The following is a 24,405-nucleotide window of genomic DNA, read 5'->3' on the forward strand; positions in this document are numbered from 1 at the left end:
ACATTCCAGTATCCACGTGTGTGGCATTGAGTCGTAGGCTTTCTGGTAGTCTATCCAGGCGGTGCACAAGTTGGTCTGCCTATTCTTACAGTCTCTGTGTACTGCTCTGTCCACCAGAAGCTGCTGCCTGGCTCCTCTGGTGTTACTAACAACTCCTTTCTGTGCCCCACTCATATATCGATCCATGTGCCTACTCATCTTAGCCGCCATGATGCCTGACAGGAGCTTCCATGTTGTACAGAGACAGCTTATTGGCCGGTAGTTGGATGGGGTAGATCCCTTCTGTGGGTCTTTCATGATCAGGACTGTCCTGCCTTCAGTCAACCATTCTGGGTGCGTCCCATCCCTTAGCAGCTGGTTCATCTGTGCTGCTAGACGCTCATGGAGTGCTGTCAGCTTCTTTAGCCAGTATGTATGGATAATATCGGGGCCCGGTGCTGACCAACTCTTCATCTTTGACACTCTTTCTTGGATGTCTGCCATTGAGATGATTACTGGTTCTTGTTCTGGGAGGCAGCTGTGGTCAGTCTTCAGGTCCCATAGCCACTGGGCATCGGTGTTATGTGATGCTTCTCTTTCCCATATGCCCTTCCAGTATTTCTCCACCTCAGCTCTTAGTGGGTCTGACCGGATGCTATTTCCCTGCCACTGAAAGTACACCTTTGCTGGTTGAGTGGAGAAGGTCTTGCTCTACCAACCGAGCCACTGCCGCCCCAATATTTTACATTTCAGAGTTAAAGTGTTGCATGTCATATGCTTTGTACTAATCCTACTGTGTTTGATATCTGTTGACTCTTGTCATCACCATGGATTTGGAATGTCTAAAATACATTTTAAAAAGTATTTGCTCTTGGTCTTTTTAGAGACTTCCCTCCAAATCATATCATAGTTGAAGAAAGACATAGGTAATTTGTAGTGCTGTTGCCTATCTTTTCATTGCTCTAAATTAAATTTCCATTTTAACAACGAACTAAATCATATGATTTTGATGTAAAGTGTAAATGTAAAGTTATATTCTTTGTTAGAACTTGTTTTCAGCCATTTTTTAATGATCATTCATTCACATCCTATTGACATTTTAAATATGCAGTCTGTTCATGTGCTAAATGGGCAAGCAGCTACTACCGAATCATAGGGGAAGTATAGGGCCAAAAACATTGCAAGAGTTCAAACAGTGATGGCGGGATGGTACCCATGTTGTTTGCACTTTAAGTTTAACATTTATAATTTAGAGATTTCAGAGAGCCTTGGGAATATTTTGAAGGGAGTAAACTGTCTTAATTCAGCTACAGATGGACCAAGACAAAGATGACAGATGTCCCATTGTTTTTACATTATTAAGTAAAACAGGTACAAAGTAAGCTTTAATATACCGTGTGTGTGTATGTGTGCGTGTGTGTGTGTGTGTGTGTGTGTGTGTGTGTGTGTGTGTGTGTGTGTGTGTGTGTGTGTGTGTGTGTGTGTGTGTGTGTGTGTGTGTGTGTATTCCCCAGCTGTGCAGCAGAGATTACAGATGGTTCTCAGTATTTTGTCCTGCTGATGATCACAGATGGAGTGATATCTGATATGGTCCAAACCAAAGAGGCTGTGGTTAATGTGAGTAAACAGACACACACATGAGAACAAACACATGCATGTGTTCACAAACAAACACTGGGACTGAATAGCAATGCTTCTCTCTCAGTTACTCCATCTTTTTTGTTGGAGGCCAGTGGCATTATATTTCCAGGGATGATGTTTTCTGGTGAAAACAGCTTTAGGGATCCTAGCAGTCAAAAACAATACCTGAAAAGTAAAACCCAAAATATTGAAACGCATCAAAGATTTTCTCTTTTCCATTCAATTCAGAAAGAGGCAAACATTTTTGTTGTTGAAACTGCACTCAAATTCTAGATAGGTCAATATTTAGTAGCCTGTAAAATGCATGCTTCTGAAGTGTCTGATCTAGTTAGGAACTGAATGATTATCCTGATGACAAATAGTCTAGACTACTGAAATTAATTATCTTCCAGTGTAAAACAATGAGAAGTCACAAAGGTGTAGCTAAAATCTGTTAAAGCTGGTCCTATTTGCTTGACTTATTTTATACTTGTCCTGAGCTTCAGCTTTGTAAGACATCAGAATCTGCTTGGTGTGCAGTGCGCAGGGGGAACAAGGAGTAATCGCTACCCAAACAAATCCAAACTAGCTGTAACATGGCTGGAGGAATTCTGACATGTTAAATATTCCCTCCATCCATCATCAGGCTCTCCAATAGACAAACCAGAGCCACAAGTCAATTCCAAGAACTGTACCCGTTTTGTGACATGTTATGACAGTCAAATGATCTGTCATAACATGTGGCTTTGAGTTTACAATGGAACTGTGCAGACGTGCAAAATGTGCTACGTTAATGGCCAGATTTCCTGACTACAATTTGACTGTAGATCAAATTAGCAAGTACCTAGTTTTGTAGAGAATGCAGAGAATAACTGCATAACAGTGACAATGAAGGGACAGAAGAGAAAGTTCATATAGTATAATCACCATTTTGGGTGTGGTTAGTTATCAGGTAACATTATAGAAACTGTCTCAGTCCTTCTACCTACATTCTGTTCACTTCAAAACTTTTGTTATTTCAAAACCATATACAGTAGCATAAGCACATAAAAATCATGAATTTTGCCTTTGTTATGCAAATAATTTACTAATGCAGCATGAATTGGACTGTAATAATATTTCTTAAGTCATACAGTGTATCTCGGCATAGGTAATTGTCACAGTTCGTTATTTGTGTCATGTTGCTCTGCTGTGCTGGGGTGTGGCAGGAGGCAGGTCTAAACTGATGGGCGGAGCCTCGTCTCTACGCCTGTGCCTGATCAGGCCGATTGGCCTGAGGCTTTTTAAGCCAGCTCCTCGTTTGGTTCTTTGTCTGTTTGTTGTTTACTTTTGTCCATGTCTCTAGTTTATTGGATTTCTTGAGCTTTCTTGTGTTCCCTTGTTTTTTTTACTTCTCCTGATTAAACTATGGATGGAAACTTCCTGCTCCTCGTGACAGATAATTTTCAGGCTTTTTAGCTGTTGTCCATGCACACAGCACATGGTTTGGAAAGATATACATTCCATTGACTAGTGATGGGCAGATGAAGCCCCATGAAGCATTGAAGCTTTTCATTCCAATCTGTTCACCCTGGTTCAAAGCTTCATGAGGCTTCATTTGCTCTAGTATGACATCTACTGGACGGTAAAATATCAGGTGGCATGAGTTTGAAGTGTGCAGCATTTTGCAGAGAGCCTGTTAATGAAACTGTCACCAAAATAAAGAAGTATGCAAAACATGTATATTTTAGTGATTGTAATTATATAAATAATATTGTATTATTGTAATATATATATATATATATATATATATATATATATATATATATATATATATATATATATATATATATATATAAACATACACACAGACCGGCAGTATAGAAAGATAGAAAGAAATTATGTGGACATGAGGAAAAAGAAAATAAACATGTACAGTGAGGGGAGGGTGGTTGGTATATATAAAATTATATTTTTAAAAAATGAAAACAATTTCTCCCCGTGGCAGGTTCCACTTCCTGATTCTCTCCTAAACCAACTCTCTCCATATTATCTATACCTCTCTTCAAAATATGTCTGAGTCTATCCAAATTCCAAACTGTCTCCACAGTAGCTAACCACAACTCTCCCTCTAACAACCACATTCTGAATGGAGTGCTTTATATCTGTGTTAATGCATGTATCACGAGCCAAATCGGTCACGTGGTATCAGCCGCGTAGCGGGGCGTTCCCGTGTTGGACGCGTCGATACGGAAGTCATGCTCGAAGCCTCACTATCTGGAGAAGCTTGGGACGTCATCCATTTCAGCTCCTCCCTTAGATGAAGCAAGCATCGATAAGTGCTTCGCGGGAATGCCCCTCTTCTGCTCGGCACACACTTCGGAGCTTCGATCCCCAGCGTCACATCACTACCATTGACCCCTCGTCTTCAAGCAAAGGCTACTCAATTAATTTAACAGCTCCAACTTTCAAATTATAGAAAAACAAACAAAAAAATAAACTTGGTATATTAAATGAATCTTCATGAAGCTTTTTTCTGTAAAACATTTCAATGTCTATGTTCCTTAATGAACTGAATAGATTGCTCATTGTCTTCTCTGTATAGGCATCATCACTTCCCCTTTCCATAATTATTGTTGGGGTTGGACCAGCTAAGTTTGATGGTGAGTACTTCGTTTTACCCGTAATTTTCTAAATTTCCATGTCAGCAAAAATAAATTTGATTTACGGAAGAGGGTTGACTCTCAGTGACAAGAGTCACCATTTGCAGGGGACAGAGGTTTAGTTAGTGTCAGTCATGTAGTGAGGATTGTTAATGATTTGGACTGGGAAGCAAAATGATGTAAATCTACAGTATGTAATTATTTATTGTCAATCTCATGGGTGATCCCCACAGAGTACAACATGAAGTCCACACAAGTATAATGGATATACTGAGAGTCAAAAGAATCCATGCATACAGTGCTACTAATTTTATTACTAACATCTTTTATATACAGCAAGCTGAATTTTGGTTTTATGGAGACACATTTGGACATTAGAGCAGGTGAGGGGCTGTGTTCTTATAGAAGACATGGACTGTGTTGTAATAGAAAATATAGTTCTAATAGAAGAGTCGAAGGACTGTATTCCAATAAAATAAATTAAGGACTTTTCTCTTCACAGTCCTTTATAATAGAAGAGATGAAGGACTGTGTTCTGATAGAGCAGGGGTCTCCAAACTTTTTCCTTTCAGGACCATAACAACTTTGATTCGGCACGTTGTTAATATGCTCAAGGAGTTCTTTTGATGGATGAAAGCAGAATTTTTAAATAAGTACGTATTGGAGACAATAATGACAAACAAAGCCCTTCTGTATTATGCAAACTCAATGCTGTGTATTTTAGAACATTCAAACAAAATGATACACAGAATTTCCCTTTTCCCCGACACTATTGCAGTGCACAACTTATGTCTCTGAAGTCCCTTTTACGCAGGTATCGCTGCGGGCAACAATGTCAGCCCTAGGGATGCCAATAAAAGACCACTGTCCCAGGGTTGTTCAGAAATGGCAAAAAGGAATAACCAAAAAAAATAAAAAAATCCTCAAAAAGTATTAAAAAAACAAGAAGCTTCAGTCTCACTGGAGAAGGAAAGGTAATCCAGAGAGGCTCCATCATTGCTAGTTTCAGTGGAATCGTTACCATTCACCAAACATGATCTTCTTTTCCTTTTGGCTTTTCCCTTCAGGAGTTGCCACAACGAGTCAATTGCCTCCATCTAACCCTGTCTTCTGCATCATCTTCTCTCACACCGACTACCTTCATGTCCCCTTTCACTACATCCTAAAACCTCTTTGGTATTCCTCTCGGCCTCCTGCCTGGCAGTTCAAAACTCAGCATCCTTCTGCCAATATATTCAATATCTCTCCTCTGGACATGTCCAAACCATCTCAGTCTGGCCTCTCTAACTTTATCTCCAAACCCTCTAACGTGTGCTGTCCCTCTGATGTACTCATTCCTGATCTTATCCATCCTGGTCACTCCCAAAGAGAACATCAGCATCTTCATCTCTGCTACTCCCAGCTCTGTTTTTGTCTTTTCCACAGTGACACTGTCTCCAGACCAACCAACATCGCTTTATTTGTAAACACAATATAAAATTTTGAATAAATTTGCTTCCACTTCACGATTGTGTCTCACATGTTGTTGATTCATGAAAAATGTTTTCAGTTATCTTTAAGTTTGAAGCCTGAAATGTGGCAAAATGTCAAAAAGTTCTTGTGGGGGCCCAATACTTTCGCAAGGCACTGTATAATGGATCATTAGACTGGATTAAACAATGAAGACAAGTGAATTGTTGTGTAAATCTTAAGGTTACTGACCACGTTACAGTTTTTTGCTCATGTAAGACTATACATCCGAGAGTCAGGAACAGAGCCATACCTCCACATCAGAAATGTAGTCTGTAGCATCACACATGATCTGGACTGATGTTAGTTTACCTGTGATGCAGTCTTCAACCAATTGAAGCAGTGTTCAGTGTACATGTGCCTTGATGGGAATGTGGGTATCATCTATGCAGCCAATTACATTGGGAAATCTTAAAAGAAATTAAAGGTAATAATCCAATTCTTTGGTTGCAGCACAATCTCATTAAGAGAATTTTCCTTTCGGCTTTTCCCTTCAGGGGTCGCCACAGCGAATCAGTTGCCTCCATCTAACCCTGTCTTCTGCATCTTCTTCTCTCACACCAACTACCTTCATATCCTCTTTCACTACATCCATAAACCTCCTCTTTGGTCTTTTATTTTTTTGTTTTTTTTAATTTTATATACTGGTTTGATCCCCAAAGGGAAGTTAAAAATGCACACTCTTATCTACTGATTCAAACGCATGCATTCATATATATTTGTGAGTACAGGCCCTTGTATCACACACACACACAAGGGGGCCTGTAGGCATGCAGGGGAGGTAGAGTGGCAGGCAGCTCCTTCTTGGTGCGCCTCAAATGAGCAATTTGTAAAGGGGATGGCACCTTGCTCAAGAGTGCCTCGGCAGTGCTCCGGAGGTGAGCTGACACCTCCCACTGTCAGCTCACCTCCGGTTTTTTTTTTGGGGGGGGGGAGCGGGAATCGAACCGCCGATCTTAAATCATAGGACGATCCGCTCTACTACCTGCTTTACCACTGAACCACTTTCCTAACTCAGCGCACTTCCGCTAGGCCTCCTGACTGGCAGTTCAAAACTCTCTCCTCTGGACATGTCCAAACCTACTCAGTCTGGCCTCTCTGACTTTATCTCCAAAACCTCTAACATATGCTGTTCCTCTGATGTACTCATTCCTGATCCTATCCTTCCTGGTCACTTCCAAAGAGAACAGGAGACAGAGCTGCTACCTCCAGCTCTGTGTCCTGTCTTTTCCTCAGTGACACTGTCTCTAGACCAAACAACATTGGTGGTCTCACCAGAGTTTTGTGCATCTTTCCTTTCATTTTAGCTGAAACTCGTCTATCACACCTGACACTTTTCTCCATCTGTTCCATCCTGCCTGTACACACTTCTTCACCTCTCTTCCACACTCTCCATTGCTCTGGACTGTTGACCCTAAGTACTTAAAATCATCCACCTTCTTGATCTCTTCTCCCTGTAACCTCACTCGTCCACTTGTGTCCCTCTCATTCACACATGTGTACTCTGTCTTACTGCGGCAAACCTTCATTCCTCTCCTTTCCAGGACAAACCTCCACCTCTCTAGCTTCTCCTCCACCTGTTCCCTGCTCTCACTGCAGACCACAATGTCATCTGCAAACATCATAGTCCGTGGAGATTCCTGTCTGAACCCGTCTGTCAGCCTGTCCATCACAATAGCGAACAAGAGGGGGCTCAGAGCTGATCCCTGATGCATTCCCATCCTCCACCTTGAACTCCTCTGCACACCGACGGCACACCTCACCACTGTCTTACAGTCCTCATACATGTCCTGCACCGCTCTAACATACTTCTCTGCCACTCCAGACTTCCTCATACAATAGCATAGTTCCTCTCTGGACACCATGTCATAAGCTTTCTCCAGATCTACAGAGACACAATGCAGCTCTGTTTGGCCTTCTCTGTATTTCTCTATCAACATCCTCAAAGCAAATACTGCATCTGTAATACTCTGTTTTTGGCATGAAACCATACTGTTGCTCTTAAATGCTCACTTCTGCCCTTGGTCTAGCTTCCACTTCTCTTTTCCACACCTTAATTGTTTTGCTCATCAGCTTTATTCCTCTGTAGTTTCTACAACTCTGCACGTCTCCCTTGTTCTTAAAAATGGGCACCAGTACACTTCTCCATTCCTCAGGCACCTTCTCACTATCTAAGATCCTGTTGAACAACCCAGTCAGAAACTCTACCGCCACCTCTCATAAACACTTCCAAACCTCTACAGGTATATCATCAGGACCAACTGCCTTTCCACTCTTCATCCTCTTCAATGCCCTCCTCACTTCATCCTGACTAATCTTTGTTACTTCCTGGTCCACAGCAGTCACCTCTTCTAGTCTTTGTTCTCTCTCATTTTCCACGTTCATCAACTCTTCAAAGTACTCTTTCCATCTTCCCATCACACTACTGGCACCTGTCAATACACTTCCATCCCTATCCTTAACACCCTAACCTGCTGCACGTCCTTCCCATCTCTGTCTCTCTGTTTTGCCAACCTGTATAGATCAGTCTCTCCCTCCTTACTGTCCAAACTAGCATACAAGTCATCATAAGCCCCATGTTTGGCCCTTGCTACCTCTACATTGACCTTACGCTGCATCTCCCTGTACTCCTGTCTACTCTCCTCAGTCCTCTAAGTGTCCCACTTCTTAGCTAACCTCTTTCTCTGTATACACTCCTGTACCTCGTCATTCCACCACCAAGTCTCCTTATCTACTTTCCTTCCAGATGAAACACCAAGTACTCTCCTACCTGTCTCCCTGATCACATTAGCTGTAGTTGTCCAGTCATCTCTAAGCACCTCCTGACAACCCAGACCTGTCTTAACTCCTTCCTAAAAGTCATGCAACACTTTTCCTTTTTCAGCTTACACCATTTTGTCTTCTGCTCTGCCTTTCCCCTCTTCATATTCCTCACCACCAGAGTCATCCTACACACCACCATCCTATGCTGTTTGGCTAAACTCTCGCCTAACACTACTTTGCAGTCACCGATCTCCTTCAGATTACATCGTCTAAGCAAGATGTAGTCTACCTGTGTGTTCCTACCAACACTCTTATAGGTCACCCTATGTTCTTGCCTCTTCTGGATGAAAGTATTCACTATAGCCATTTCCATCCTTTTTGCAAAGTCAACTACCATCTGTCATTCTGCGTTCCTCTCCTGGATACCAAACCTGCCCATCACCTCCTCATCACCTCTGTTTCCTGCACCAACATGTCCATTTAAGTCTGCACCAATGAAAACTCTCTCACTTCTAGGTATGCTCTGTATCATTTCATGAAAGTCCAACCAAACTTTCTCCTTCATCTCCAGCTCACATCCTACCTGTGGAGCATACCCACTAGCAACACTGAACATCACACCTTCTATTGCTATCTTCAGACTCATCACTCTATCTGACACTCTTTTTATCTCCAGGACATTCCGAACAAACTCCTCCTTCAAGATAACTCCTACTCCACTTATTTTCCTATAAGTCTACTGCCAAGCACTCTGCCTAACATCAAGATCACATAGTCTCTACAACTCTGTCAACTTCTCTAACACATTTGCGTTTGCTGTGTGTGTGTGTATTTTATTATTTTATTTTTAACATTCCACCACAGGATAATAAAGATTTCATTATTAATGAAAGGGCTGTTTTATTGAAGGGGCGGCAGTGGCTCAGCAGTAGAGCGAGCAGTAGAGCGGGTCATCCACTGTTCTCAAGATTGGCAGTTCCTACTCCCGCCCAGCCATCTCGGACTTTGAGCTGACAGCGGAAGGTGTTAGCTCAGCTCCTGAGCACTGTCGAGGCGCCCTTGAGCAAGGTTCCATCCCCTTTACAAGTTGCTCATTAGGGCGCACCACGCAAGAGCTGTCTGCCATTCTACCTCACGCACACTGCATGCCTACAGGCCCCGTAAGTGTGTGTGTTACAGGCCTGTACACACTATATGTATATGGCATGACTAATAACAATTTGATAGTGTGCAACTAACTAATTTCCCATTGAGGATTAATACAATATATAAAATAAAATGTGTATTCAAATATAAGAGATGAAGGGCTCTGTTGTCATAGAAGAGTGTGTTAAGGACGTTTGGCTGTGAACTGCTGGACAGGTTGACATAGAGCCTGATGTCTTAGGCACTATATTTTTTTCCAAGGCAGGATTTACTGTCAACAAATTGGGAACATGAAATTGTTAGTGGTCCTAATAAACCCCTTTAAAACCTTGTGGAATCCTTGTGAAACGTGGCTGGGTCTTTCAGCATGACAATGATCCCAAGCACACTGCCCGGCCAACAAAGGATTAGCTTTGTAAGAAGCATTTCAAGGTCCTGGAGTGGCCTAGCCAGTCTCCAGATCTCAACCCCATAGAAAATCTTTGGAGGGAGTTGAAAGTCCGTGTTGCCCAACGACAGCCCCAAAACATCACTGCTCTAGAGGAGATCTCTGCATGGAGGAATGCGCCAAAATACCTTGGACAATTGGTGGCTGACACACACACACACACATATATATATATATATATATATATATATATATATATATATATATATATATATATATATATATATATATATATATATATATATATATATATATATATATATATATATATATATATATATATATATATATATATTATTTATTGGGAGAGAAACACATAAAAACAACAAAAATGGGCCCAAACAGTGGTCTAGAGTTAAGAAACACAAATTATTCTATCGATTCACCACTGAATACCTACTCTGTCTCTGTCATGCTGCATTACAACACAAAGGAACCTCCATCGACACTTTCTCCTCTGGTTACAACACTCTGTCTATCCTTTCAGCAATGGAGGAGCTGGATGGAGATGACGTGAGAGTGTCCTCCAGGGGATGTCTTGCTGAGAGAGACATCGTACAGGTACATTTCTTAACATAATTCAACTTTGCAGATTTAAACAAGTATCAGTAGCATACAAACTATGGCTGTGTGTTCTGGTGTTACCTGTTGGATTCATGTCCCTTTAATTTACTCAGTAATAAAATTATTTCTTGGAAACAATTAGCCTGTTTACACATGGACAATTGAGTTTTAAAAACAGTTTTCAACTTCCACAGAGTTTTGTAGGGCTTCTGCTCATCAAATCGTTTCACCAAACTGCATTATGAGAAATGAGATTTCTACTTTTCTGCTACTCAAAAATAGCATAATTTTGAATATTTTCATTGAATCTGTCTAGATATTTCAACCAGCATGAGATATAAAGAGGAGCAGAATCTCACATTCACATCATCACTGGCCACTTTCCTGAAAAGTGTGCTTCACTCATGAGAGTCAGAACTTTGCAGGTTGGTTTGGATGGTTGACTTTCCTGTTCCTGTGTGAGTTGTGTGATGATGATTAGCTTGGAGAAGAACATCTGTGTGTCAATTAAGAATCGTGTTCCAACCATCTACCTCCACTTTCAAAATGATTAACTGTCTGACATCACCATATTAATATATTTTGTAAAACAAATTCCTGCTTATTTGTTAGGGGAAAGGAGGGAATAGAAAAGGAAGTAGATTGCAACAATTTCAGTCTTTTTCCATCCTGGAATGAAAACTACTCTCAGCATGTAATGCACTTGTGCTGGGGAAACAACATCACTAACTAAGCACATCTGCAGGGTGAAATTTGTGATTTAGTGTCATGGTTGCTTCATCAGTAGTGCTTAAAGGTCCCATATTATTCTTTTTTTAATTGATGGCATTCAGCTGCCAGATGTCCAACTACACTGTATCTGAAATGTCTTGCCTCAAAGTGATCCATGGTCCTCAATATTTTTCATTGAATATTGATAAACCATCCTCTGGTCTGTGAAGGTCTGTTTTAATGGGGCGTAGCTCTCAGCTCCATCTCTCTTCCCCTTTCTCCCTCTGAGCCTTCCCTATCTCCTTCCCTTTCTGAGCTGACTAATCAACTGCCCTCCCCTGCCACTCGAACGCGCCTGCATTACGGATCGATCACCATTGTCTGCAACTTTTTTGACTTTTAGTAACTTCATCGCTACATATTTCGCTCTAATTCTCGTGTTTTCCACTCTTGTTTCTAATGATATAACAGTTGATTTTTCGGCGCTAAGCGGGGACCTGCTTCCTCAGTCTTTGCTGAACAAAGAGTCATGGCTCATTGTGTAAACATGATCAGACCGGGCGGTGAGATAATTACACTGTGTTTTCTGAAAATTGTTATGGACAACGAGAGCTTGTGGATAACAAGGAGCTAAGCTAACGCAAACTAAAGAAATACGGGGTTTTCCCAGTAAGACCAAGTTTTTCTCTTGTATTTTCATGCTGCCGTGTGTGTGTGTGTGTTTGTGTATGTGTGTGTATGTGTGTGTGTGTGTGTGTGTGTGTGTGTGTGTGTGTGTGTGTGTGTGTGGATACACGCAGCTCTCCAATCAATTAGAAGAACTAAAGCTGCTTTACCAAAAAACAGACAATTTTTCTGAATTAGTGTGTGTGTGTATAGGTGTGCACAGGGCATGTGATGTGTCAGTGCAGTAGTGTTGGAGTAGTAGTAGTGCCTGTAGTTAGTGCATGCTGCATGCTGCCTCTGCTTGCCACTTTTCTGCTTTCAGCTACCGCCACTGGCTAGCCCTCTGTTTCTGGGTGTGAAAAGAGGAGCCGAGTGCATAAGCCTCCTCAGCTGGTACATAGCCTCTCCATTGCCAAGACTTGTACAAGCCTCCTCGTGGCCACACATGGCAACTGGTACCTTGCGGCTCCAGGCTAAGTTGTGCAGGATCTCGGAGCAGCAGTGGGCCCCAGAGATGCGGCATGTAAGCCCACTGGAGTGTGGATATGCCCTACTGCCCCTCAACCACTGCCCCGGCTGTGGGTAAACAGCACCAGCTACCTTCAGCACCAGACCTGAAGGGTGGACCAGGCGGAGGATGATGGCTGACCTAAGGGGAGCGTCACAGCGGCTGGAAAGGCGGATGAAGGCTGCAGCAGAAAAGGGTCACCAGTCATCTTGGTCTCCATGCCACTGGATTTCTGACCCCAATCTGTCAAAGACAGTGGTGACTGCCTGTGCACCAGTCTCCCCACTTTAAACAAAGTCACGCACAGGTGTCTTTTTCAGGGAATCCACCTTACATCCCAGATTAAAGTCCTGTCGCGACCAGTAAGTGGCGACGGGAGCAGGATTGTGAAGTCTGGAAGCCCCTAGTCACAAACTGGCACATCAGGCGGTGGATGTTAGATGATCGTTGGGCTCTTGGACTGAGACAGAAAGAGCTCTTCGGTAGCTGCATCCATGACTGAGCAGCCCTTTTTAGGATCCACTCTGCTCACCCCTGACGGGGAAGAGGCTAGAAAAGGTGCCCTAAACATAGCCTGTCTTAAACCTCCCGACTAGACTACCGCGTCCAGAGGTATCACCAATATACGGTCGAAAACACAGACACATGAATTTTGGAGCCTGGAATGTGTGCACACTAATGGATAGTGCAACCAGTGATAGGCCGGAGAGGAGAACCGTCATCATTGCCAGGGAACTGAGAAGATGCCTGATTGACATAGCTGCTCTTTCAGAAACCCGACGGGCAGAGGAAGGTCATCTGAAGGAGGAAAAGGGTGGATACACTTTCCTCTGGAAAGGAAAAGCCACAGAGGAGCCTAGGACCCATGGGGTTGGCTTTGCCATCAAGAACCAACTGATCAGTCAGCTCTCTGAACTCCCTGTGGGAATCAGTGAGCACCTGATGACTCTCCGTCTGGTGCTGGCCAATAACCAGATGGCGACAGTTCTTAGTGCTTATGCACCTACCCTTGTCTCTGATAAAGATGCAAAGGAGACCTTCTATGCCTGTCTGGATGAGGTATTGTCAAAAATCCCCAAGAAGGACAAGATCATTTTGTTGGGAGATTTCAATGCCAGAGTGGGCCGTGAAAACCACCTCTGGAAGGACACCATTGGAAAGGAAGGCATTGGAAACATCAACTCCAACGAGGTTTTGCTTCTTAGCAAATGTGCTCAATATGACCTTACCATCACCAATACCATCTTTCTCCAGAAGAACAAACTCAAGGCTTCATGGAGACACCCTCACTCTAAACAATGGCATCTTATTGACTATGTCATTGTCAGAGCCAGGGATCAGCATGACATGAGCATCACAAAGGCCATGATAGATTCAGAGGCCTGCTGGACAGATCACCGCCTGATATGATCCACAATGTCCACCAGACTCAAGAGGAAGAGGAGACTGCAAAAGAAGCAGAGCTGGAAGAGACTAAACCTTGAGAGCCTGAATGAAACTACTACTCAGAAGCTGCTTCAGGCCTCTCTTGGAGAAAGCCTCAACCAGGAATACCCTGAGGACATTGAAGAACACTGGAGCCTGCTCAAGTCTTCCATCCTTGATAACTGCAGTGCCACTCTCGGTTACAAGTCCAGAAAGCATCAGGACTGGTTTGATGAGAACGACACAGAGATAGAACAGCTCATCTCCTTGAAAAGGGAAACGTTTAGTGTCTGGCAAAATCACATAACCTGCAAATCAAAGAGACAGGCTCACTCTAGAGCCAAGGCTGACGTCCAGAGCCGGGTGAGGCAGATCAAAAACACCTGGTGGACAGAAAAGGCACTGGAAATCAAGAGTTTGGCAGACTCTGGTGACACCAGAGGCTTTTTCAGCGCTACTAAGGTCGTTTACGGCCCAAGCCATCGCGGCCAAAACCCCTTACGCTCTAAGGACGGGCAGGAGCTGTTGAAGGACAACGAGTCCATAAACAAACGGTGGAGAGAGCACTTTCAGGAACTCCTCAACCGTAACAGCACAACTCACTCAGATTTCCTCAGTCACATCCCTCAGAGTCCCATCAGGGAAGACATGGGTGAACCTCCAACTTTAGCAGAGGTCCAAGATGCCTTTGGAGCCTGAAGAACAACAAGGCCTCTGTGCCAGATGGGATCCCAGCTGAGGTCCTAAAGGAAGGTGGACCAGAGCTCCAGTGCCGCCTCCATGCCCTCCTTCTGAAGGTCTGGGTAAAAGAAGAACTCCCCTCAGAGCTCAGGGGTGCTCTGATAGTGACCATTTTCAAGAAGGGGGGCAAAGCCATTTGCGGAAACTATAGGTGCATCTCACTCCTTTCAACAGTTGGCAAAGTAGTCCTCCGGGATTAATAAAGTATCAATCTATCTATCTACTTGCCCGTGTTCTTGCCAGTCGCTTACTGCCACTATCTGAGGAAGCTCTCCCAGAATCGCAGTGCGGTTTTTGCCCATCTAGAAGCACTGCAGACATGATTTTTACAGCACGCCAACTCCAGGAGAAATGCCGTGAGCATAAACAGCCTTTGTTCATGGCTTTCATAGACCTGACAAAGGCCTTTGACACGGTGGATCGTCAGGCCCTATGGAGCATCCTTCTGAGGTATGGCTGCCCGGATAAATACGTCAGAATACTGAGACTATTACATGATGGAATGACAGCCACAGTGCTCAACAACAGTGGCTCCATGTCTGAGCCTTTCACTGTAGAGACAGGGGTCAAACGGATGCATTATTGCACCCACCCTGTTCTCTGTCTTCATTGCCGCCATACTCCATCTCATTGGCAAAGAACTACCACAGGGAATCCCAATCTGGTACAGAACCGATGGCAAGCTGTTCAACCTTAACAGGTTCAAAGCCAAAACAAAGACCAGAACCACCACAATCACGGAGCTCCAGTATGCGGACGATAATGCCATTGCAGCACACTCTGCAGAAGACATCCAGGGCATCTTGAACGCCTTTGCTAAGGCATACAGAGCCCTGGGTCTGGTTGTAAACATCAAGAAGACCCAGGTGCTACATCAACATCCTCCCAACCAGCCATCTACTCCGCCCATCATAAACGTCAACAATACTACACTTGAAAATGTTGACCACTTCCCCTACCTCGGCAGCATTCTCTCCTCCAAAGCAGATATTGACTCTGAGGTCAACCATCGCCTGAGCTGTGCCAGTGGGGCGTACGCCGGACTACGGAAAAGAGTCTTTGAAGACAGAGACTTCCGGGTCGACACCAAGCTCCTGGTGTATAAAGATGTGGTTCTCCCCACCTTACTGTATGGGGCAGAATCATGGACAACCTACAGCAGGCACCTGAGAGCTCTTGAACAAAACCACCAGAGAACCTTGAGAAAAATACTCAGGACCAAATGGGAGGGCAGACGCACAAACATCAGCGTTCTGGAGGAAGCCAGAATACCAAGCATCACCACATTAATAATGCAGCACCAACTCCGATGGACAGGACATCTCATCCGCATGTCTGACACCCGTCTCACCAAACAGATGCTATACTCCCAGCTGGAGAGAGGTCCGCGACCCCCAGGTGGCCAAAAGAAACGCTTTAAGGACGACCTCAAGACCAATCTCAAGAAATCCCGGATAACATCTCAGGACTGGGAGCGCATGGCCTTGAACAGACACAGCTGGAGGGCAGCAGTGCAAGAAGGTGCAGCACATCCAAACCAAACGACAACTCCGTAAGGAAAAACACAAGCAGGCTCCAGCACGACCACAACCCACCACCAAGTTCCCCTGCTACATTGCACAAAAATATGTGGATCCTGGATCGGCCTCTACGCCCACCTGCGGACTGACAAGTAGACGAACCCGAGAAGAAGTCATACTCGTCTCGAGTGACCGCCGATGATGATGATGGTGTGTGTGTGTGTGTGTGTGTGTGTGTGTGTGTGTGTGTGTGTGTGTCTGTGGATACACGCAGCTCTCCAATCAATTAGAAGAACTAAAGCTGCTTTACCAAAAAACAGACAATTTTTCTGAATTAGTAATTAATGTGTAACTGGTTATGTGTTCACTGTGATGTTGGGGAGAGCCTCGGGCAGACACACACACACACACACACACACACACACACACACACACACACACACACACACACACACACACACACACACACACACACACACACACACACACACACACAGACTGATAACTAGTTAGCCAAATGCTAGCTGAATTCACAGCTTGTGAAGAACTTTCAGTGAGTTGCTCTGATCCAGATCATTACCACACACCTCTACCATAGCCTGATCACAAACCACACACACTCCCACAGATGACTGAAGTGGTCCTCTAACTAGTTAGCCAAATGCTAACTGAGTCCAACAGCTTGTCAGTGTGTAGCTCTGAGCTAGAACATTACCACAAAATGCTACCGTAGCCTGAATGAACTCCCCCTTCGGGGGTGCTACACCCTTGAGCATGTCAACCAATCAATATTGTCAATCACAGAGCGCCGTCCATGACGTAAATTACATCACAGACGGCTATTCTAGCAAATTCCAATCGTTTTGATTCAGTCCGGGCCATAAATTCCTAAAACTCCAAATAGCTATTGATGCAGAAAGCATTTGTTACCAGATTCTAGGAGTTGGTCGGGTTAGTGGGGAACACTATGAATATGTAGAGACCTGAAAAAGTGTGATTTCCATAATAGGACCTCTTTAACTGTCTTTATTCACTCCACAATATAAATGTCTTAACTTCTCCTATTGATTCATTATGGTCAGGTTTTGGTGTGCAGTGCAGCCTTTTTCTCATGTCTAAATAATTTTACACAGTGCTGAATACTGTCACACATCTGATGTTGTGGAAAATCTAAATCTGAACCAACGTGAAGCTAAAGCAGCAAAAGATCAAATTAAAAAGACAGATTAAATGTAAAGCTTGTTCCACCCCCCTATCATTTAATTACTGTACTAATGTCTTTTGCATACAGCAAGTTGGGAAGGTTAAAGTTGCAGTAAACATTATTACTGTACACAGGAAATGAAGTCATAATAATTCAATTCTTAAAAGGATCATCTATCCGAAACACAAAAATACATGCGTTCAGTATTAATGCTGCCATTAGTTACCCATCAGTACTGTTCTGGAGATTTTAGATATGGATGTCTTCCGTTTCTCCAGTGTAAAAGAACTAAATGTTAGTTAACTAGCCAAACGTTAGACATTTAAAAGAGCACACAGCAAAGGATCAAGATAATCCATACATTGATTTGTACAGGTTCATGTAGGAACTGTTTACTCTCTGTATCACTGTGCAGGGTGAAAAACAAAACAAAAAACAAAAAACATCTGACCCTGGAATAGAGGCTTGAATGGAGCACTGCTGAGTTTAAGATACCAGTAGAACACACAGCTAATCACCAGTTGGTGAACAAGTTGCATTCAATATCGTATCACCAGTGGTGACATATTTACCACTGCTGTGTCTGACAGGGCCCGTTTCAAGATGGCAGGGTTAACATACCCTGAGGTAAACCTGCAGTCACGGTAAAATTACTTAGGTAATTAATTTATTCTATTTCGGTGCAGTGGGGGAGAAGCGCACATGTCAGCAGCTGAGCACGAAGTATTACAAAAACATCGTTCACAAAGGTCAGACTTCTGCATCATTTCATTAGGGATCCTCCTCTTCCTCATTATGTTTGATATTGTACAGTAAATATTAAGTGGACGTTTGACTTTCCGCTTGTTTTATCATCAACATAACGCTCTTTTCACGCACATAAATGTGCTCTGATCTATATCAAGTTCTATGAAATAAAGAAATCTTTAAATGTTTTAATGTGTTAAGAAAACAGTAAATTGGCTTATGCAGGTTACAAAAACAGTTGAGAAGGATATTCATACCATTGCGTATACCTGCTGTATATTATCTAAGAACTGAAATTAATAGCTGACATGTAGCTCGTTTGCAGGGTTTCCTTGATACAGTAATAGCCAAAACTGCTTTAGTTCTTACATCAATGGCTGTGGCAATGTACTGCTTATAACCGCTTTAAGGTATTCCAAGTTTTATTTTCTGTCTGTTTTAGTCACATGATACACACAGGAGTTAATAATTGATAAAAAGAAAAAAATAAATCAACAAGAAATTGAAGAAAATAAAGGTGGTCTAATATTTTATGTTACTGATTGTTCTCATTGCTTCTCATTGTCCTCTACTGGAGTATTAACAAATTTTCATCCTTTTTTAATAGAGCACGGATGGACGATAGTAGAGGGGTCCCAACTATACAGATTATCACAGCGAAATAGACACTCAGTGACCACCAGCAGTTCATTCTGTGGAATTCATATGCAATTGTATTTTAATGTCCTCCTCATGTATTCCCACCTATCTTCTGAAGAAGTTTAAATAATTTACTGTCTAAAAAAATACAGAAAACAGAAATGGTTTACTAAAACCTCCAGATTAGGAGGGCAGATCTGGACATAGTGATACTGGAGCACAAGTTAGAGGTGGATAATGGTCACAGGTGGATCATGTTAACTATTAGAATGTTAAGTATTGTAATGATACAAAAAATAATGTTGTATTGGTAGGAAATAAAGATGACCACAGGAAATGCGTATTGCATGTTTTTATTGCCCGCTGTGATGGTGGTGATAGTGACTTAGACTCTGATTCTGGCAGATGGTGTCTGTCACTGCTCTGCCGTCCTGGATAGCAGGAATCATCCTGAGGTGTCGTAGGCTTTCCCCTTACTTTATAGTGGATTCATTATACTGGATTAAAAAATGAAGACAAGTGAATTATTGTGCAAATCTTAAGGTTACTGACCACGTTACAGTCTGTTGCCCAGGTAAGACTATACATCCAAGAGTCAAGAACAGACCCAGGCGTCCACATCAGAAATGTAGTCTGCAGCATCACATATGATCTGGACTGATGTTAGTTTACCTGTGATGCAGTCTTTAATATGTTGAAACAATGTTCAGTCTACATGTACCTTTATGGGAATATGGGTACCATCTGTGCAGCCAATTACATTGGGAAATCCTAAAAGAAATTAAACTTAATAATCCAATTCTGAGGTTGCAGCACAATGTCATTAAGATAATATGATTTAAAATTAATTTATCAGATTTCTGCGTCATTCACCTCCAATCTTGTGGAACTCCTTCTCGATGATTTTATTTCCAGGAAAATTGATAAACTGGGGTAAAAGTTTCAAGGCAAGGCACACTAAGCATCTCCCACATTGTATAGAAAAACTACCTTTAGCAAATGAAAAAAACAAACAAAACTGATCGACTACACACAGCACTGCTGCAGATGTGAGGATAGTGTGTGTGTGTGTGTGTGTGTGTGTGTGTGTGTGTGTGTGTGTGTGTGTGTGTGTGTGTGTGTGTGTGTGTGTGTGTGTGTGTGTGTGTGTGTGTGTGTGTGTGTGTGTGTGTATGTGTGTGTGAGTATGTGATGGATCAGTACGTTAACTGGTACTGATCATAAAGAGAACTGTCTGGATATGACAGGACATCTGAACGAGATACAAAAATATTTAATTCTCTGTTAATTAATGCTGAATCTTAACAAACGGGGTCCTCGTCAAATGGACATGCCATGTTTGCCTCTAAAATACCTATAAAATTATAAAACCTTACGTCAGTAAAACCCTGTCCGACAGAACCAGGAAATGAAGCCGCATGAGCGGTGGTGAAAGGGGGCGGAGTCAGAAGAGAGCCTGGGTTTGTGAAATAAAACCTGCTCCTGATCAAATTAGCTTCAGAGGGTCTGTTTCTGCGGTAACAAACCCAGAGGTTCAGTTTACCTCACTTCATGAAACAGGTCAGGATTTCTTAAATTACCTCCCTTTGTGAAACCAAAATCCCTGGTTTTCCCTGATTTCAGGATTAATTTACCCACATTTTCCACTAAACCTGCTTTGTGAAACAGGCCCATAATGTTCTGTGATCTTTTGAGTGATCATTATTTTTTGAGAACTGGTCCATGTTCCAATCTCTCAATTATTTTAATTCATTGTGGGCGGCACAGTGGCCCTTGGGTAGTGCCGTTGCCTCACAGAAAGAAAGTTTCATTTTCGATTCCTTTCTTTGTGGAATTTGTATGTTGTCCTTGTGAGTACGTGGGTTCTCTCCACGTTTACCACGTTTTCTTCTCACCCCGACAAACAAGCAGCATAGGTGAATTGATCGCACCAAATTGTCAATTGTCAAGTGTGAATGTGAGCATGAGTGGTTGTTTGTCTTCCGTGTGGCTCCACAATGAGCTAGCCTTTCATCTCGGGTGTACACCAACTCTCACCAGTAGACAGCTAAGAGAGGCTCCAGCAGACCAGTGATCCCCATGGCAGATAAGTGGTTATAAACGAGTTGATTACGATTCTACAAGCAATTGGACTGATGGCTGCCTTTCATGTATCAGGCACCAAATATAATTATTCACAATTATTGTCATTGTTCCCATAACATTCATATCTGAATCATACTGTAGTCATTCACATAATGGGAGTTTGCTGAGCACACAAATTATGGGGAGAAATTGTACAGTATATGTAGCATTTAATTGAATTGCTGTAGAGATGTTATCAGCCTCTCTGCGTCTGAAAAAAATCAGTACTCATACGTCTGCCTTCTCCCAGTTTGTTCCATTCAGAGACTACATCAATAGATCTGGCAACCAGGTCCTCAGCATGGCCCAGCTGGCGAAGGACGTTCTCGCTGAGATCCCTGACCAGCTGCTGTCTTTCATGAAGAGCAGAGGAATTGAACCACGAGCGGCCCTCAACTCTTCATCGCTACCAGAGTTACACAGGCATATTTGATCCCTACAAATCCTCTCACCTCTGCTTCTACATTCTTCCTCTCTTATCTTCCCCCCTGTGTTTATTTATTCACATCCCACGCACCTGTTTGTCACTAAGAAGGACAAGGAGGATCGATCCGTGATCTGGCCTTGTCCTCTCTGATCACCAGTGAAGTTCGACACAAGCATTACATTGAGGTGGTGGGCATTCATCCCAGACACAGCTGCTGCTGCACCTCATCCTTTCCTTCATAACTCTCCCTGATAAATGGCATTACTTTTCATTTCCTGCATGGAAGAACAGTGACACTGAAAGCTTGACTGTCTCACTCCTCCTCTCAAGCTTTGACTTTTCCACTGATCTAACTTTAAAAAGTTTTATATTTGTCCTCAAAAAGCATCAAGGCCAATCACATTTGGCTCGACTCCCTGGAAATATAAGATTCTAAATTAAGGCAGCACCCTCTCCAAGATGAAAGTTTAGTCCATGATAAGAAATATACTCCAGGTAGTATCACGTGAATTTAGAATGTGTTTATGGGATGCTTCTTGCGCTGCCCTTGATTACCATCAGGCTGTGGCAGTGGGCATGGGTTGATGCAGATAAGACAGTGAGTAAGATGAAGAGGTGTATAAGGATCAGGAAGATCTCAACAGTTTCACACTGCAGAGGGCGAGACAAGCTTGAATGTTAACCCTTGGGACATCCTTAAAATGTACATTCACTCTTTTTTTTTTAGTCAGCCACAGCTAAATAAAAATATAGGAGTTATGAATCTATGATTATTGATATTTCCTAATTTAATTTATTCTTAGTTTTTATGTTTCTTCAGCATCAAAGGGATGCAGTTGTATTTCTCTTTACATCCGGTGTAATGGAAACAGACAAATTAGTGCTCAGAAGAGTTTAGTTTCTGTGGTGGAAACCACACAGTGTTCTCGTAACGCAGTCAGCGTCACAGTTGTGGGATGACACACTCACCTCCTGTCTGCACAGCATGAGCTGAGGGTGTTTGCCCAAAGAAATGTCCCAAAGAAATGCCAGCTTCTGTGGATGTCTTGCAGAGAGGATGGAAAAAAAGAAGGAATTAAGGGAGGGAGGGAAGGGATTAAGGGAGTGAGGAAGGAAGGAAGGAAGGAAGGAAGGAAGGAAGGAAGGAAGGAAGGAAGGAAGGAAGGAGGGAGGGAGGGAGGGAGGGAGGGAGGGGGGGGGGAGGGAAGGAAGGAAGGAAGGAAGGAAGGAAGGAAGGAAGGAAGGAAGGAAGGAAGGAAGGAAGGAAGGGGAGAGAGAGAGAGAGAGATAGAAGAGAGAAGAGAGAGACTCATTCAAAAAAAATGGACTTGGAAGAAGAGAAGAGGAGATGACCCAGAGCAGGGAATGAAAATTCTGTGATGATGAGAAAGCAAAAGAGAGACGTGGAGTTTTTCTACATACAAGTTTCTGTAGTTTATTGTGGGGTTTTTTTTTGTTTGTTTTCAACAAAATGTCAGCACAGGATTAAAATGCACATTTTCAGAGAAGCAATAAACCTGACTGCCTTCCGTCTACCCTATGCATGCCCCCCCCCCCCCCCCCCCCCATGACTTAACATTTTATGCCCAGGCAGACTGGAACTGTGTACTGTAAGCAAGCTCTGCCACCCAGTGTTCATTATCTGAACAGCAGGGAGTCTTCATTTTGCATGCCTCCTGTGCAACACTATACTCCGCACTCAGCACACATACATGACGTGATGCATCTGTTTTTCACCTATCATAACTGTAAAACTGTGGTTATCACACATATTCTTCTGTTTGTCAGAGGCAGAAAAAAGTACCTCTTTAAATATTTACCATCATGGAAGAGGAACAATTACTATTAAAGTGTATAAAAAAGGATGCAGAATACTTTTTTTTTGTTTGCCTCTTTTCACCCCATATTTCCTCTGTTCAACCCAGGAGGTCTTGCACCCTCATTTATAGAACCACTGCTGTAAAATAATTCTCATCTCAATAAAATTCTCATCTTATAATAAAATGCTAAAAGAAGTACAAATCAGACATCTACTTGTCTGTGACGTTTTAAAGATGTTTTGTTAAAGTCAGTGTGATGGTGGCAGCTTCAAAGGGTGTTTTTGTTTCATGTATTGTGCTATCAAATGCGTGCATGTGTATAAATAGTTCAATGTTATATAAGTTATTTTCAAAAAGAGATAAAAAAATGGGTATCTCTAAGTAAAATGCATTTTTCTTTTGTCACTGTACATTTTTGTTCATGGATTTCTTTACTGACCTGCTGTGTGTGCTGCTGTTTCTGTAAGGTGAAAGAGACATGTATTTTTGTATATTTTGCAAAAAAAAGGGCACATGGTTATAGGAATAGAGACATACAAGGCCTCTGCAAGACAATGTTGGTGTGAGAGGTGTTCTAATCACATTTAAAGCCTGTGGTGTGATTTTTGTAAGCCCATGTCTTTCTTGTGTAACTCTTACTTTTGTCCTGTTGCTGTATAGATGTATGTTTTTTCAACCAACTGGTCATAGTGTTTAAAAAATGAAGATGGAGGAGGTTTTGTTGTACATATAGTGCATAAATTGTGTTTCCTACTCATATGCTTATAATAGAGTAACAAAGCCCTTTTACGTAAGTGTCTCTAATAATGAATATTTATTGTATGTTACCATCGTAAATGTAATAAAGGAATGTTTCAACCAAAAAATAAAAATTAAGTCATTATCACCTGGGTGATGTTTGTTAAGCCACAGATTATTTTGGAGTCGCTTAGCAATATAGATGTGCAGCTTTCTGCCGAAAAAGTGTATTAAAAAAAAACCAAACAAACATAGAATGACTTCAGATATCTCTTAAGCCATAACCCGTCTCTGGAGGCCCTGAAATCTTATACTGATTTAAGAGGATGAAATTAACATCATTAAAGCTGAAATATCTGCTGTAGCCACTGAGCTAAAGGTCTTAGCTCACACTCCAGCACCAGAATATGAATCACAGAGGAGAGCTCTAGTTGCAGATGCAGGACAAGTGCAGGAGCCTGTAA

At 42.5% G+C, this 24,405-nt stretch overlaps 1 protein-coding gene and 1 long non-coding RNA gene across 3 annotated transcripts in view; one reads left to right on the forward strand and one right to left on the reverse strand.

Moving 5' to 3' along the window:
* The window catches only part of LOC137612711 (copine-9-like), a 116,895-nt gene extending 94,441 nt beyond the window's left edge, over positions 1–22,454 (forward strand). Inside the window, exons 18-21 of the mRNA XM_068341381.1 lie at positions 1,494–1,596; positions 4,184–4,241; positions 10,595–10,668; positions 21,207–22,454. Of these exons, the coding sequence (XP_068197482.1) occupies positions 1,494–1,596; positions 4,184–4,241; positions 10,595–10,668; positions 21,207–21,389 (418 nt within the window). The 3' untranslated portion in view covers positions 21,390–22,454. The remainder of the gene's footprint in view (positions 1–1,493; positions 1,597–4,183; positions 4,242–10,594; positions 10,669–21,206) is intronic.
* Positions 1–24,405, reverse strand: part of LOC137612717 (uncharacterized) — a 44,104-nt gene that overhangs the window by 13,968 nt on the left and 5,731 nt on the right. The window lies entirely within an intron of this gene.

This window comes from Antennarius striatus, chromosome 2 (assembly GCF_040054535.1).
Source record: "Antennarius striatus isolate MH-2024 chromosome 2, ASM4005453v1, whole genome shotgun sequence".
Lineage (NCBI taxonomy): Eukaryota > Metazoa > Chordata > Actinopteri > Lophiiformes > Antennariidae > Antennarius > Antennarius striatus.